At 39.3% G+C, this 17,644-nt stretch overlaps 1 protein-coding gene across 1 annotated transcript in view; it reads left to right on the forward strand.

Moving 5' to 3' along the window:
- LOC110052543 (uncharacterized) overlaps positions 1 to 17,644 on the forward strand; it is a 63,742-nt gene that overhangs the window by 9,063 nt on the left and 37,035 nt on the right. Inside the window, exons 11-29 of the mRNA XM_089285765.1 lie at positions 173 to 562; positions 1,381 to 1,809; positions 2,276 to 2,902; positions 3,276 to 3,668; positions 4,299 to 4,408; positions 5,070 to 5,361; positions 5,659 to 5,852; positions 7,889 to 8,064; positions 8,255 to 8,430; positions 8,887 to 8,967; positions 10,611 to 10,780; positions 11,376 to 11,448; positions 13,301 to 13,411; positions 13,780 to 14,036; positions 14,181 to 14,289; positions 14,611 to 14,832; positions 15,368 to 15,481; positions 15,694 to 15,765; positions 17,091 to 17,228. Of these exons, the coding sequence (XP_089141891.1) occupies positions 173 to 562; positions 1,381 to 1,809; positions 2,276 to 2,902; positions 3,276 to 3,668; positions 4,299 to 4,408; positions 5,070 to 5,361; positions 5,659 to 5,852; positions 7,889 to 8,064; positions 8,255 to 8,430; positions 8,887 to 8,967; positions 10,611 to 10,780; positions 11,376 to 11,448; positions 13,301 to 13,411; positions 13,780 to 14,036; positions 14,181 to 14,289; positions 14,611 to 14,832; positions 15,368 to 15,481; positions 15,694 to 15,765; positions 17,091 to 17,228 (4,134 nt within the window). The remainder of the gene's footprint in view (positions 1 to 172; positions 563 to 1,380; positions 1,810 to 2,275; positions 2,903 to 3,275; positions 3,669 to 4,298; positions 4,409 to 5,069; positions 5,362 to 5,658; positions 5,853 to 7,888; positions 8,065 to 8,254; positions 8,431 to 8,886; positions 8,968 to 10,610; positions 10,781 to 11,375; positions 11,449 to 13,300; positions 13,412 to 13,779; positions 14,037 to 14,180; positions 14,290 to 14,610; positions 14,833 to 15,367; positions 15,482 to 15,693; positions 15,766 to 17,090; positions 17,229 to 17,644) is intronic.

Below are 17,644 nucleotides of genomic sequence, written 5' to 3' on the forward strand. Positions count from 1 at the left end.
CATTATGTGTTGACTTGCAACATTGTCAGTGTTGTTCTATGTCGTTATGGTTGTCTATGTCAGCTGGTAAATGAAAACACTAACGCTTGCTATTAATCTAGATATACCAAGAAATCAGATTGTATAAAGTTCATCGGTGTATTTATTCATACTTGGATTTTTTAATTGGCAGAAGAGACGATATTCTACGTGTCCTCTTACAAAGGCAAAGACTTCCGTATATCCACTCAACCCTCCAAACAGAGTCTCTACTCCGAAGAATTCCGTTTCACTCTCGAGCATCCACGAGGAAATCCGAAGGAGACAATATTCTTTATCTACTCTGAAGCTTCCAGCGACCATAGTTTTGTCTCGTCAAAGTTGGATCCGTCTAACTATAACAAGTATCCATTAGATGTTGTTGTCCTAAATACCGAGACAGCGGGTCGCAATTCCAGGAGAGTTTATCTGATTGACAGGAGTAATTATGGGCCAATGATTAGCCTCGATGATCACGGAAATGTATCTTGTTGCAAGGGAAAACAAAACTTCTATTTTTATGCTCACAATGTCACTGCTTTAGGTACGAAAACACGTTTCTGTGTATTTTAACCTAGCTCTGAAACGATTTTTGTTATTTTTTGCTAGATTATCTTATAACTTTTACGAGTATCGAAATAATAGTTCGCCTTAAAGAAGGATCGATGGATAGTTAAAAGGGGCAGTGTTACCATTTTTAGCATGATTTTGGAAATCTCAAAAACATATCGGTCTTTAGAAGCTGAACAATAATGGATTTATTTTGTAGAGCAGTACTAGACAAATGAATAGAACCCATTAGGAAGTGAGGATAGCTAACGATGGCGAGGATGGAAACGGATTGTGACTTGGATTTTTTAAAAGAACGTCAAGATGTCAGTTTTTCAAAGGTTTAAGTTTGGCTCGTAAGACGTTGAAATTTTGCAAAAGTAATGCTGCAGTGTAGACTTTCTTCAAGAAATTGCTTTTTAATCATTTAGTTAGAGCTAATTAAGTTCTTATTACATAAATTTAGCGACCATTTCGTGAGTTTATAACAGCTTTAAGTAAATATATCGCGACAGTGTCCCTTTAAGAGTGGTTAAGATAGCGGTGGATTACCAAAAACAAGACGAGACAATACTTTTATTTTGCCAAGAATTAAAACCAAACACTTCAAAACTAACTTACCAAAATCAATACGGACTATAAGCGTTTTCTCTTCGCGTCAGTTTCGTGTTTCAGCAGTTAAGTTAAGCTCACTTCGTAGACAGCCAACTACCGAATAAGTTGATAAAAAAGGGCGCGTTATGTCGTCTTCGTCTTGTTATACGAAGTCAGTCCATCGATAGTGATAGAGGGTCTTTCTTTATTGTTTTGCAGATCATCGAGCAATTTCCGGATGTGAGCCCAGTTGGTACAAAGCCGGCAAATCGTGTTATTTGTGGTCTTTGCCATCAGCTGTGCAGTGGAGCAACGCGCGAGCCACCTGTCACCGATTGGATGCCGACCTTGCTGTCGTCGGTGATGGGGACTCCTTGCAAGCCCTAGCCAAGCTGCGTAGAGAAATCAAGCTCAAGGACGAAGACTTGTTTGTTGGTTTATCAGGCAACAAGTTACGCTGGCTCTGGTTAGACGGGGAAAATGTCTCCAATACAGATGATCTGTGGGGTCCGTACGAACCGAGTGGAGACGGCAGATGTGGGTCTTTCTTGAAAGCCAGATCGAATTCAAACTGGGATGGGTATGGATGGCGATGGAATGATCTACCATGTGCCACTAACATTGGATACATCTGTGAACAACCTCTAGGTATGCACGTGACACATTCGTCGGAAAGCCAGTTTCTCATTGTCATTTATGCTGGATTGAAACTGAATAGTCCATTTTCATTATTTCAAAATAACAATGTTTTCATTTACAGTGAAACTGTAATTGTACATTTTAAGAATATTTTGTTTCTAACAGAATTACCTACATTTGTTTCACATGTGTATGTAAAGAGTATTCATGTAAGTAGAACAATTAAACTTTATTGACAGGGTTGTTGACCGGCTTATTGGAATGCATGTCTTAATTTGTTCGCAGAAAAATGTATTGCTCGAGGTGGAAGGTTTTGGTTAAATTCGTCAAACATCCCTGTCATTTATTCTGAATTGAATTATTTTATTTTATTTTATTTTATTTTATTTTGTAAACTGCGTGAGTAGTGTTTCTGACAATTCAAATTTTGATTAAATCTCAGTTCTTTTTTAATGTACGTTGTTTCTATTCCAAGCTGTTCCTCTCCCTGTGGCTTTCTTTTCACTGAGTGGAACCAATGGAACTGTGGACAGGAGTCCAAATGGAACCACTATGGCAGTGTCTGGTCACATCAAATTCGCACAAGGCCCTTATGGAAATCCAGATGGTTCTTTCTTCTTTAGCGGCATTAATAGCAGCTACGTGGAACTGAAAAATACCGGAGAACTAGATGCTAGATTTTCGATGAGTGTGTTCGCATGGGTCCATCTTAACAACAGCGATGGCCCGATCTTCAAGTATGGTTGTTCGATGTGGGTTTTTAAGGCAACCCTGGGAGTTGAAGTGCAATTTGTGGACAGGAAAACCTCCAAGGTTTATCAGCTTCATAAGGAGAACGTCCTCGTAGAAAACAAATGGAATTTCATTGGAACCACATACGACTACCACACGGGTATTGCAACTGTGTGGGTCAACAACGACACTGTCATGCTTAAATCCATCGGAACAAAGATGGAACTGGCAACTCAGTCTGATGTTAGAGTTGGAGCCTCGAGCAACCAAGAAAAGCATTTTCGCGGCAGACTCTCGTGCTTGCAATTCTATGATCAGGCGCTTTTGGTGGACCAAATCATTGAAGCTAAAGCAAGGTGTAATCAGAGCAGTAAGTACATTGAACAACTATATTGATGACAGCCACGACTGTTTTATAAATTGTTCAGTCAATCCCTCTAATATTCTTTTGTAATTCAACGGTGATTTATTAATAGAGGACTTCAATGGAGGGTAGACATAATCTCTCAATTGCACTTTCATTCAAAATTGGACGGAAAACCCTGAGCAGAAAACATACCACCAAAATGATTAGAAGGACTGTGAAGTAGAGAAGTGAAAATTACTCTCACTGAACACCATTCAGTTTTGTTAAATACTAGTTGCGAAGTTCTGTTGTTATTAATCAAGACGATAATTATCTGTTATGCTGATAAATATGTACTCTTGTCACATTTCTGCTTGTTTCTACTTGTTTTACGCAGCGCCTTTGGCGTGCAGTCCCAACTTTTTCCCTTTCCATGGCGGTTGCTTCCTCGTAAATAACAAAACTTCACTAAACTGGCAGCAAGCTTTGGCACAGTGTAAGAGTGAAGGAGGGACCTTGGCCAAGATACCTCGAGAAGGTTTGAGATATGCATTCTCTAACATGTTAGAAGGAATGACACCAAGACCTAGCACTTTTCACTTTGGTCTGATGTCTCGGAATTTTTGGGTGTGGATAGATGGCAGCCTGTTCAATGACTCTCTGTGGATGCAGGGATATCCTACCCGCAACGATCCAACCCATAGCTGTGCTGTTCTGTCGTTTGGATCATCGAAGCTGAAAAGCGTTGACTGTAGATTAATGTTGAAACCTTTGTGCCAGAAGCCACCTGGTAAGTTGCATGGTCTATCTTTGTAAATCAATAAGCCATTTTCAACTAAGGCAATTTATCTCCAACTCATACTATAGAGCGTTTAACTCGATCGTATGTTCATTTAAAAGTAGAACATTATGTTGTCCCTAGTAAGAAAGGCACCAAGCTTTAACGATAACCCAGAAATGACCTGTCGATTTCTTTTTCTAATCTTGTGACATTTTTCACTTGGTTTCATAATCGGGAAATAATTAAGGTTCGTGACAACTGTTAATAATAGACTACAATGACTTACAACAATAACGATATGGAGTAGAGAGAGTAGTATTTATCATGACTTACTTACAGTGCTTACTTAGGCGAGTGAGGTTTCGGTGGGGGTGCTATTCGCTACGGCTGTCTCTAATCCTCTGATAACCAAAAACTGGGTAAAGCAAACAAACAAACAAACAAACATATGGAACAAGCAAACAGGTGAAACAAACAAACACATGAAACACACAAACAAACAAACAGATAACACCAGACCAACACTGCAGACTATTACTAGTAAGTAGTACAGTTGCCTGACCAGTTACATGGTTATGCCTCAATCAATGATTGATTTGTTAGATTATATTTATTTTTGTTTCACTTTCTTTCATGCAGTAAGTTCATTATCACAGGATAGTTCAACACAAAGTTCAAGTGTTCAGTCACCTTTTGATCCCTTCCTGGCCATTGATAGATCTTACACGACTTGCTTTCGTTCAAAGAAGGTAAGAAATAGTAAAAGTGTTAAAATACCCCTGAAACGAAACGAAAACAAGGAGGGGAGGAGAAGGAGGAGGAGGAGGGCTGGAACCCTTACTTTCTCATGACAGTCGCCTCAAACATAACATTCGCGTGTCAGATATGAACACAAGTGGTTGGATTATTGCATGGGATGATGGTGGAGGCGTGTCAACGTTTCTTTCCACGCGTTATGGTTTTCTTCCCCTTTGTTACTGTGCAATTTCTCTGTGGCAATAGATATACGTAATTTCTCTTATTCCAGCGAAGATTTATAAGGGTGGTACGGTCTGTCCTTCCGTTTGTCGTGTATCGATATTTACATGAAAAGGTTCATTGATCAGTACACCTTTGTTACATATGGTTGTCAATTAAAAATTATTTTGTATGAATTTAAATTAGTAACGATTGTTTTAAAATCAACTCAAAAACGAGGTAAGTCGTGATTATTTTAATCTTTTCAATTAAAATTGCAAGCCATGCATGAAAAGGGTCTATATGCTGCTCCAGAAAGTCAATCAAATCTTTCGTTTGGTCTGTGAGCATTGACTCTAATTTCATTTGTTTTCTTAATAGTGGTTTATTGAGTTATTAACACTTGTAACATTTAACGTCTTTTTTTTGTTTTTTTTTTTTTTTCTCATCAAGGAGTGGAACCCTTGGTGGCAAGTCACCCTTGAAAAAACGCTCTATGTTGAATCTGTTGAAATCACCGATAACATCGATTGTTGTCCACGTGACAATGGCATGATCAACGTCACTGTATCTACCAGTCCAGCCGGTTTAGATCCAACGTGTGCAGAATCGATGGAATATGGCGGGAACACGCAGGACTATAAATTTTTCTGTTCTCCTCCAGCGCGCGGCCGCTACGTTACAGTGACGCTTACTGGGGATAATGTCACGCTAGTTCTCTGCCAAGTTGTCGTGATAACAATTGGTAAGTTACACGAGCTACTTCGCTCGTAATTGATACACTGCCAGCAATCCCTCCAATTAAAACTGCGTAGACACTATGAATACCCTTTGATAATTCTTAGGCTGGCTAGGGGGGTGAAGGAGCGGTGGCGAGCCATGAAGTCCTTCACGATCCCCCGTTTCCTTTTTCTTATTACTCTTCGACCTTTGAGGCGACAAAGCCTACTTTCAAGTCTGCCTGATGTTGTTTCACAAGCTTTATCAAATGATTAAAAAGTAGTCCTTACCCAAAAGATGTTTTACATTTTGTCTGTTGTAGAGTTTTCTGGACAGGCTCGCGGCGTGTTGCGTGAAGCGTGGTATAAACTCAATGATTTTGAGCCGAACAGAGCTACTATGCGCGAACATTCCGTTTTCAAGACTCCAACTGAGGGCCAGATCATTTTGCAGGATTTCGATGCACCGGTAGACGTAGCCGAAAGATACGTTCAACGATTAACAAGTTACCTACAGGTAAACCCTCATTTGTATCTTTACAATAACTGTGTAATTTCTCTCGCGCTGATTGGCTCATTTTTATCATCGATAAGAGCACAGACAGATAAAATTTTAATTTATGCAAGCTTTTAAGTTCAACTTCTAGCTGTCAAACTGTCAATGAGATTTTATGGGCTTTTTTGAGTAGCCAATCAAAAAGCGAGAAAAGCTATTAACATTCGCGTTATTTTGAATAAAATTCAGTTATCTCTGTTTACGGCAAGTTTACGGCGTCTTTTCCCTTCATTTATTCCCGGCATTTAACCATTTTGGGGTCTTGTTATTGTAAAAAGCAAATTGACGTCAGTTTTTATGCGTCTGTCCTGTTATTGATGACAAATTTCGTCATAAAATTGTCAAAGTTTATCGCGGAACCACTCGCCTGCGGCTTGTGGTTCGACAGCCACTTTGACAATGTTATGACGCAATTTATCATCAATAAGAGGACAAACGCATAAAAAACTGACGTCAATTTGTTAAATGTTATCACACCCGGGGCAAAATTGTTCAATGCTGATAGGCTTAGACAGAGGGCATTTTTTCTTAATCACGAGGGTACTTTTGGTGATCAAGAAGGTATGATTACTTGATGCTGATTGCTGAGCACGCCTGCGTTAAGTCGGTTTCCCGCTTCAAACGGAATTTCAGAAACGCATTGCCTCTGAGTTTGATCTAATCGCGGTTATTTCATCTTAACGTGAAAGAAAATCGACATTGTAAATTTCTTCGTTCTACTTCGGGTCGCCTTATTAGTATGACAGGTCACCTTATCGGCGTCAAACGAAACGGCGTAAATTTTGTTGGTACGTTAAGTTTTCGCGGTGGAAAGGAGAGTTTGGATTCAAGAAGTTATTAGAGTTCGTTTGGACACTTGTTTACGTCTTTCATCGATCGATGAAGTAGTTTCACGCCATTGCAAGCTTCGCAAAACAAGTGAATAAAATTAGATTGCTTAAAGTTTTCTTTGTAAAGAAATTGCTTTCAGTGACTCGAACTTGCTGTGTTTTGTTTACTATTATAGTAAGCTTTCCCCGTTCTTCTGCTAGCCTGTTCTTTTGTGACAACCGGCAAACCTGTTTACGCGACGGCGAGACCTTGAAAGTTTCCCTTTGTACAGAATTTTGCCCTTTATGTGATCAACAAGTAATCGCAAGTGCCCTCGGGCAATTCAGGATTAATTTCACTCGTACTTTCAAAGTTTTCTAAATTGCCCTCGTCGCCTCGCGATTTCGGGCGATTTTGTGAAAACTTTGAAAATACGCGTGAAATTAATCCTTTATTGCCTTCGGGCCAATGCGATTCCGTATACTAATCGCTTCATCGATCGATGAAAGACGTAAACAAGTGTCCATACGAGCTATAATAACTTCTTTAACTGAATCCAAAACTCTCCTTTCCACTGGGAAAACTTAACTTATACATTTTTGGATGGAAAAATCCTTTTGCTTTTCCACCAAAAGACGACGCTTTGCTGCATGTCAATTTCCTCTCACGTTAAGATGAAATAACCGCGTTTAGGTCAAACTAAATAGAGATGCGTTTCTGAAATTCCTTTTTTCAAAATCCGTTTCAGGCAATCATCAAGTAATCATGCCCTCTTGATTACCAAAAGTGCCCTCGTGATTAAGAAAAAAATGCCCTCTGTCTCAGCCAATCAGCATTTAGTAATTTTACCCCGTTTGTGATAAACCGTGAAAACATGTTCGTAGAAGTGAAGTTAATAAGAAGTGTTGTCTTTGTATATCACTCGGATTGCTGGGTATGCCTTAATCTTTTAATTGGTAGTTAAGATGGCTACTGCTACTATACTAGCAACTGAAGTAATTGGTAAAGAAAGTATAACATTTTAGTACGGTTTGCCTTAAAAATGGCTCGTTCTTCCCCAAAGAAGAGTTGTGAAAATGGCGTCTACGGAGTGCCTCTGCAACTACAATTTGGTTGTGCACTTTCAACAATAAATTCACATGTTTTCTTCCTTTTTTAATAATTGTGAAGCGTGTATAATTTTATAGGTCCCTGATAGTGGCAATTACACATTTTTCGTGTCATGCGATGATCGGTGTGAGTTGTGGAAGTACGATGTAGATGAGCAAGGCATTGAAAAGCCGAACAAGAAGGCTGAGGAGAGCTTAACCAAGCAACCAATCAGTACAGTTTATCAAGCGACTGGATATCTCGAGTGGAACAAGTGAGCGACACACCGACGTGACCTTGAAAAGAATTTTGTTGTTGTTGGTGATGTTTTTTTTTTTGTTTTTTTGTTTTTTTTTTTCACTCGACTTTTTTTACCACGTCAGTTATCCTTCATGTTTATTGCTACCTCTTACTCTTTCGGGGTTTCTAATCCTCATATTAATTTTTTTCTCCAATTTTTGAAGGTATCCAGACGACCAAATGTCGGAATCAATTTTTCTCGACAAATGTCGCATTTATCAAATGGAAGTTTTTATGCGCGAAGATGGGGCCCGAGACCACGCATCTGTGGGTATGCGCAAACCAAGTGGAGAGTATGAGCGGCCTATTCCTGGATCAAGACTGTTTTGGACTAAACCAGGTGACTTTGCCGTGTGGTCTATTTTACAACAGAGCATCGCATCTGTCATTGTGAAGAGCTAGATAAGAAAACCCTTGGCTGTCATGAATTTTAATTGTTAGTATTCTTTTTGAAGATAATCTGAAGCAAGAAAAGGATAGAGGAGGCAACTGAGTTTTCGATATAGAGATGTATAAATTGGAAAAGTTTTTCTCGATACAGTATCTTGCCTTTTGAGGAAAAAAAAAATAAATCATCAGCAGGCAAAGTTCTAGCCTGTGAACGCAGACGTGTTTCCCGCTGTCGCTTGTCTGCGCCGAAAATAACTTAAGACAAACGACAACCTGCAACCGCACGGCTAGCAATGTCCAGGAAAGCGTTCTGTACGATTGCACACCCAACTATGTTTTTCTTTTTTGTTTTTATTTATTTATTGTTTTTTCGATAATTCTCTTTTTTACTACAATTCTTCGACAGGAACACGCAGCTTGATGGTGACACTGCAGAATCACAAAACGCGTTTATCTGTTGTCGTTGGTTCAAAGTTACATATTTCAGGTTGGTTCAACAAAACAATATAGAACAGTCGGGCATATATCGATACAATAATGGAAGAAATTTAAAAATTTTGTTACGTCTTTAGCATCAGACTTCCGTATAGTGTAGACAGTATCCAGTGAAAATAATATACAAGTAACAATTACATTATTCGCTGCCGATTTCTACGGGGTGATAGCTGATGAGGCTAAAGATGAAGGCCGAATGATCTAATTGTTTCCAATGTTTAAGTAGAATTTTAACTAAAGTTTCTTTAGATAATGGTTTCCAGTTATCTATCTGCAAGTCATGCTGGTTATGTGCCATTAAAATTGACCCTTAAGCGGTATCGTGAATGGGTTGAGGTGCCACTTGAACTTCGCAGCCGCCTAAGGCCCGGTTCATACATCGCATTTCTGCCGTGTCGAATTCAATTCAATTAAGTGCGGCAGAAATGCAACTGTCGATTCATACGTCGCACTTGTGTCGAATTTAATTCAGAATTAATACTGTCGGGTATGTCAGTCAGCGGAAAATGTTTTAAACGTAGAGTATTCAATATGGCGGACGAAAATACTGAGCGACGAAGGACTTTAATTTTGCGAAAAATTGTCCGCCGATGGAACGAGAACGAGAAGGCTGACAACGGAGCAGTATGTGTTGCAATATGTTCAGGTTGCATTGGGTCGAGAATGGCCAAGTTTCTACTTTTTCTTTGGAGGGAAAACATTTACGCATGCTCAATAAATTAACATAATGTATGCATTAGATTCAACACTGCAGAAATTCGACGTCTGAATCGGTGTCGCATTTCTGTCGGATAATGCGACAAGCCCAGTCGAACGTGCGGCAGAAATGCGGCAGCCGATTCAGACGTCGAATTTCTGTCGAATTTAATTCGTTGAATTGAATTCGACACGGCAGAAATGCGACGTATGAACTGGGCCTAAGCAATTGAATTATTTTGTAATTGTTCTAATGTTTCGCCGTTGTGTAAGCGACGTCCAGCCACTATTAAATGCAATTATAATTATCACAGTGATAAATAATCTGATAATCTACAGTAATACAACTGATGTAGTTGTCGAAAACTAAATGTCATCGACAACCAACTGTGTCCTCTGCTCGCACTCCACATGTTGGAGTGTTAGTTGTCGATATCTCAGTCAGCCAGCGGGACCTTGGGTACTACTGTTCACTACGCAAGCTAAACATACAATACGCGTTCTCATATCACTGCCCACTGACAACGCAGCTTTGATAGTTGTCGACTAGCGCAAATGGAAAAAACGCTCAAAAAGGTTGCTCTCGACATTTATCAGTGGTCGACAACTAAAGCAGTTTCCCTTTTCGAAAAGGGAAACTGCTTATAGTTGCTGATAACTAAAAACGTAACGTTTAGTTGTCGACAACTCATCTCACACACTATGTTTTTTAATTGTCGATGACATTTAGTTGCCGATAACAAACAATTGTCGACAACTAAATGTGTAGTCTGTGGAGGCTCTTATGAACACTTTGCATTTTCCAACGACCCCCATTTTGCCTTTCTCAGGTTTTTTGTGCATCCTAGTTCGATTAAATCATAAAGCATTTGCCACACATAATTATAGAGATACAGTCGTATAAAAACCATGTCGTTTCTTATCGTTTTATTTCAACAGGTTTTTACCAGTTCTGCTGTGAGGGAGTATATTGCCCGGATTGCCCGTTGGAACTGAACATCTCCACCCTTGAGCAAAATGTGACACTGAATTTGGCGCTTAACTGTGTAAACACATCATTCACAACTACTTTTAAGACGGACAGACAACCTGGAAATTTTACAGTTAAGGTAATAAGTCAAACATGTTTCTTCTCTATACCTGTTGCAGCAAATTAACTTGGTATGGTCATCAGAATTTTCGGCTCGAACATCCAGAATAATTTACCAATCCCAATAGGAATCATGGAAAAAAAAAGTATGAATAAGGTGATAACCAACTTTTGTCGTTTGCCTCCGGTTTCTGTTGCATGAAGCGACTACGATTATTTCTACTCCCTCCTGGATGGGATGCTATAGCATCTATAGCATCTATAGCATATAGTGTTCATTTGTTCACCTGGATGGAGAACAAATGAGTCCATTTTAGGGTTTCCCCCAGCATTAAATTCTCCGGTACCCATTTATACACCAGAGCAGAGAGATGCACTCTGAGAGTACAGCGTCTTGCCCAAGAATACAACACAATGTCTCCAGCCAGGGCTCGAACCCGTACCGCTCGATCCGAAGACGAGCGCACTAACCATGGGGCCACCTTGCCTCACAATGTGTAGTCTGTACAGAACGAAGTACCTACTGTAAGGGACAGAATAACTAAATATAACTGAACGTAACATGATAGAAATACGCATTCAGTTCATTTCAGTTTTTTAACTTTCTTTCACAGGTCATTTATTCATTTGTCAACAATCCAGGTCAAATTATTGGCGAGAGAACGCTAGGTCATGTCCATCTTCGAGGTAAACGTTTTTCTACAGTATTTTGCTTTTTGCCTTTTAACGGCGTTTGAAAAGTACACTCTTTCTTTTGATGAAAATATATTTTATTAGGATATTGTGGCCGAAATTTGCGAAATTTTAAGAAGATACTCCAGGCTAAGACTGAAAGGAATAAACTTTGGGTGTTAAAAATTTGTAAATGCAACACAATTATATGCTTTTTTATAATAAAGTTTCCATATAACGCGCGCTCTGATTGGCTGAAAGTGCGTGCTTTATCAGAGAACAGAGCACGGGTTGATGACGGTAAGTTGGCTTTCAAATTTTTGCGTCGGAATTTTGACAAATTTGCGCCAAATTAAACATCCCCTGTGATTCAGACAAACGCAGTGGAAACGAGCTATTTGTCTGTAGTAAATATGGCTTCCAGAGACCATTGTTAAAACTGTACTAAAATAACAAGTTTTGCTAGATTCCCGCCGACAAAACACGTAACGAAATAAACAAATTCTCAACCTAAACAGTGCTTTGATAAAAGACATTATATTTGTTACGAAGGCAGAAATTATACTTAAGAAGTAAAACAATGATAGAAAACAACAATTGAAGTGTCTCTGTTTATGATGAGAAGCTTTATTTTTGTAAAAATGCTCAATTGCTCAAACAACACTTACATGCAGTGTAGTAACGCTCGTTGTCCGGTCATCTCAGCGAAGTGAACCGACGAGTGCTCAGTGCAAAGCTTGCTCTGATATTCCCTTCTGTGCTCGGAGTAGAACCAGTGGGAGCCGTTTAGTCTTTCTAACTTTTACGCTAGTTCGGGCAATCTTGCTGCATGCGGCTACAAGCCGTAAATAACTGTAGCTCCTTTCAAATTCAACTCGGCATTTCGCATTTTCATCCACAAGCTTTGAGCTCCGCGTTTCGTAATTTCCACTGGAAAAGTGCACGTTTCCATGGGCCACGATACGGCCGGATTCCTCTGGAATATAAACCTTCACCTGCCTTTAGATCCGTATTTAAAAATTAACTTCAAAGCGAACTTTGAAAGCATCGTTCTTCTCTCAAAAGCCGCTCAAACTACTCGAAACTGAAAGCTTAGCTGAAGTCCAGTTAGTGATTGGCAGCTGTCGCTTCGTTAGCCAATCAAATTATTTGAACAATTCTAACAAGGATTGTGATTGGCTTATTTTAGCGTGCTTTATCAGAGAACAGTGCACGGGTGACGCCACTTTTGTTCGTTTGGAAAATAAAGTTTGGTTTGAAAATTCAGCCAAATGCGTGGGGAAATGATTAGATTCTTTATCATAAAACAAATAAAGAAGCCTCGAGTGTGCTCTGTTCTGCTGTAAAGCACTTAGGAAGCGGTCGAGCACTCAAGAAGTGGGGAAAAACACTCGACTTCGTCTCGTGTTTTCCCCTACACTTCTTTCGTGCTCTACCGCTTCCTGCGTGCTTTACAACAGAACAGAGCACAGTCGAGGCTTCTTTATTTGTTAAATCAAACTGTTTAAATTCTCCCTTCCTCTAAACGGAAAAACAAGCCAAAAACAAATAAAACAACAAAAACATCATTAGCCGTATGTTTGATGCTAATAACATTTCTGCATAAAGTTATGTGTGTCATATCAGGCTTGATTGCCTGCAGTCTGGCTCCAAAATTACTTTTCCGCCTTCAAAGTCAATAAAACGGGAATGACACGCGCGATAATCTGAGAATATTCACAAGAATATTGCCAAAATTTCACATTTGACTGTCTTTTTGATTCTGCTTTATGTTTAGAACGGTTTCACTCCAGCGTTTTCACAGTTTTATATGGCTGGTAGAAACTTCACTCGTCTTACATATAGTTCCCGGTTCTTTTGTTTTTAGCTGCAATAATTGAAAAATGCTCTTTTGAACTTGGATACTGTGGTTGGACCAGCATTGGTGACAAAGACCAATGGAAGTTATCTTCAAATGAAACCTTCGTGAAATATCCAGGTAAGTTAGATAATTCAGGGGCGCAGCCAAGATTTTTTTCAAAGGGGGGATCACATTCTGTCAAAGTGAGGGTACCCACCAAATTGTCATATCATTTTCGCCACCTGTTGTAGGTTGTTTGTTTAAAAAAAATTACAAACGGGGGAGGTCACGGGCACCGCAGGAACCCCCTAGCTACGCTTCTGTAATTGAATATTTTACAAATAGATGACAGATGACGTCAACAGTGGCAAAACAAGTGGCCGATGGGCGAATTTGTTACTGATGTTCTTACCACATTTTCACGTCTTCTTGACCTTTAGAATTAGAATATTGACGTTTTTACTTTTAAAACTATGCAACTAATCGAAGCTACCCTCTTTTTTCAGGTAGTTTTGCTTACATTGATAACGCGTACAAAGCACGTTTGGAGAGCTCTTTGTTGCCATGGAAACCATTCCATAAATCCGTGGTCTTGTGTTTGCGGTTTCATTACCTCATGCCCACTAAATCAAAGTCAAATTTGAAGGTTTTCCTTAGAAAAACTAAGCGAGAAATGTCAGTATTAGTATGGCAGACGGTTGGATACCACGGTAAAGAAGGGTCAGTGGCTCAGGTAACTTGGCGAGGCGCTGAGGGAATTCAGGTTAGTGAGCAATTTCGGTTTGATCAACATGTCATTTCATGCCTTGTGTGTGAACAGTTTTTCAAGTTAAAGTCATTGAGACTTTGTATAGTTGATAACAAATTATTCTGTAAGACAACTTTTGATCTTTTTCGTGTTTTGTAGATACTCTTTGAGGGAGAAGGTTTTCGTGATGCCGGGTTGAATGTCGCAATCGATAACATCATTGTAACGACTGAGAACTGCTCCTTGAGGCCTTACTTTGCTGAACCAGGTACACACGCTTTACTTCTTTGTCTCGTCGTTTGATCATTTTCTAAGCTGTCGTGACCAACGGAGGACAATATTAAAATGTTCACTGATCGAGTTCAATTACGTTAGCTATGATTTTAAACTGTATGTGGCTTGGTCAGATGCAATTAAGACAAATATAAATATAAATAGCACATATAAAGGTGATACTGACCTGTTGGCTGATGCAACGTTGGAAAGTCTCAAAACCAATCGTAGCATGAAGTGGATAATTTCTGAGAGACTGTTGCAAAAAATATATAAATTTCGGTTGTGTGTGTGTGTTTTTTTTTTGTCAATAAAGATCACAGGTGTAGCGATAAGCAATTTACGTGCAAAAATGGCGAATGTGTCAAGAAAAATCTGCGCTGTGATGGTGACTTTGCATGTAAAGATGAATCAGACGAAGACGATTGTGAATGCCCTTCCAGCATGTTTACCTGTCAGGGGGGGAAATGCCTCCCGGCAACAGATGTGTGCGACGGAAAAAACGACTGCTCTTACGGAGATGACGAAAACAATTGCCGTAAGTACATAGGTAGTTTTTGGTAGTTGTTTAGGGTTAGTATTGCATTCTCATACACCACACACACACAAATAATTATACGAGCCAATCACACCGCTTTTCGCCTATTATCGAAACACTGTATTGGCTTTGAGGTGTGGCGAACTAACAGTTCACAGGTTTGTGTGCTGGACTCCGGATAGGGTGGTCTTGGTTCGAGACCTGGCCATGTCACTGCCTTGGGTCCTTGGGCGAGTCACTTTGTTCCCGCAGTGCCTCTCTTCGCCCAGGTTCATAAATGGATACAGGCGAAGTAACAGCTCGTATAAGCCCTGAGATGGAAATAGCACTTCATCCCATAGGGCTAGAATCACAACTGAAACGAGAGATAAACGACGCCTGATGTTGTCAAAAGACGTCATCGTGAAAATTGTCTATTGCCATTCAAGTTGATGGTGCATATTTTTCTTAGTTACAGTACTAATGAACATTATTATGGTTTGTTGATTTGGGCGCATTATCTTTCCTTTTCTCATGGTTTAGAATTACTTTTCAGGGAATCCATGCCATTCTAGATATCAGTGTGTTGATGGATCTTGTATTTCCTGGTCAAATACATGTCGTCAAACAAGTTTCTGCAGAGACGGAACTAGCACGCCTTCTGTATGCGGTAAGTCAGGTGTAGCACATTAGCCAAAAGAAACGAAACTTGAACGCTTGGATTTCGTTTAAAAGACACTATTTCCGTGGCTAAAATTTGTTTTTCAATTTGTGTTGACGTTGGTAGATGGAAATGACAAGTTTTGCAGTGTTGATCTAAACCAAAAAGATCCATGCGTTGATTTGTTTGCATATGCTCTTCGTTCGTCCTTTCGTTTGCAGGGTCTGGAAAGTGCCACCTCAATAATTTAGCATGTAACTCCACCGAGCATGCGAGATGTAAATCCTTTCGAGGTAAGATGAAATCTCACTGAGTTCCATCACGTTTACATTAACATATTCATGTTTGTTTTAGACATATTCAGACATTTTCGATTCAGTTAACACCTTTCCGCTTTCAACTGGGAATGAATTCACCAACCTGCAAAGATGGTTTGAAATGCAATTGTCAGTTTTAGCATGATTTAAGAAAGCTTGAAGAAAAAATCTCTGTTGACTTTATTTTACTCTGTCATAGTAATCGCACATTTCGCATAAACAATATCCGATATTGTTTATGCGAAATGTTGAATCGCACATTTCGCAAAAACAATATCCAATGAATGGATGGCTTCGTTAAAGTGTGGCTACGACATGAAACGCATTATAACATGACAAACGAGCGCTATTTGATATCACATCAGAACAGATATGAAAACACAAAGCAGAAAATGACTGCGACATTTCGCTGTCACGAATAGGCCATTTTACAGTTATGTGCTTAGTTACCTGACCTATGAATGCAAGCGACCTCGCTTTGATACAGACCTCTCTGCTTTTCTCATTTAAATGCCAACTAGTTAGCATAAGAACAACGTGATTTACACGGCAAAATCAATGAGGTCTGTATCAAAACAAGATCACCTCCAGCCTCACTGTCATTCAAAGGCCAAGTCATTGAGCGAACAACTATACAATGGTCTATTTTCGCACTCTGAAGTTCTACTTCCAAACATTCAATTTTGCAATTCTTCGTTTCCACAGAATTTAAGGTCTTTTTGGCGAAATCATATTGTTGTTTCAACGAAATTTCTTGACAACAATGAGCAAAATTCCACGAAACTCGTTTATATTACTTTTGCAGAACACTGTGTGTACAAACCGTTGTGTTATCCATCTCAATATAAAGGGTGCAGAGTGAAACATCCCAAGAGACTAGAGAAATTTAATTATACAAATCGAGTTGTGGATTTGTAGCAGAGCTCTCTTGAGCGTTGACGTCGGAGTAAATTTTTTTCGATGTAGAAGTAACAGATGTAAAAATGTTCAGTGTGAAATGAAGCGTTGCGTCCGTCTTCATGACTAGTCCCGTACTGCTAATTTATGTTATCAACTCAATAAATTGTTTTTTTGTTGACTAACAGTTTCGCAGATTTTTACTGCATCAATATATATATATCAACGATTTAACAGCTCATTGCTTTAAGCGTTTTGTTTCTAATTGTCTATTGAAAGTCCTCCGTTGAGGTTCCAAAATGAAACTGAGGAAGAAGTTAATTATTCTCGCACTGTCGTTCACTCGTTTTGGTCTTCCGCCTTTCATTGCTCGTAACCTTCCTCACTCGATTGGTCTCAAACAGGTCATTGCAGTTTTCAAACTGGACAGTGTGGATTGAAACCTGATAGGAATGCGACCTTTTACTGGACCGTGGGCTCAGGCCAGACACCAACGGAAAAGACTGGACCGAGTTATGATCACTCCACGTTCAGTAAAGATGGTAAGACAATTCACAAGTGTCTCTCTTGTAAGTTAAAGAGGCAATGACAAATTTCTCAAACAAGCGATAAACAAACGTTTCTTGACCTTTTCATAACAGTTTTCGTCAGCAACTACCTTTGGTGTTTCTCTTGTGTTTATCATTGTCGAAAGCGATCATGTTTTACTAAATTTTGTTCATAAATTGTAAAACAGTTATCACAGCACCGAATTTGGTTCATCTTTCCCGCTCACGGAGCTAGCCATAGAATAATAGTAAGAAAAGTAAGACAATAAAAACAATGCATAAGACGGATAAGTGTCATTTACATGTGAGCTCTACTTGGTTGAGTTAAACTCTTCGTTGCATTGTAAAATGACTAAAATCTTTTTTCGCGACCAAACCAATTATTTTGTTTCACTAGTTAGCATAGTGAA

The sequence above is a fragment of the Orbicella faveolata genome, unplaced genomic scaffold (assembly GCF_042242905.1).
Source record: "Orbicella faveolata isolate gen_17 unplaced genomic scaffold, um_ofav_v1 contig_13, whole genome shotgun sequence".
In the NCBI taxonomy this organism is placed as follows: domain Eukaryota; kingdom Metazoa; phylum Cnidaria; class Anthozoa; order Scleractinia; family Merulinidae; genus Orbicella; species Orbicella faveolata.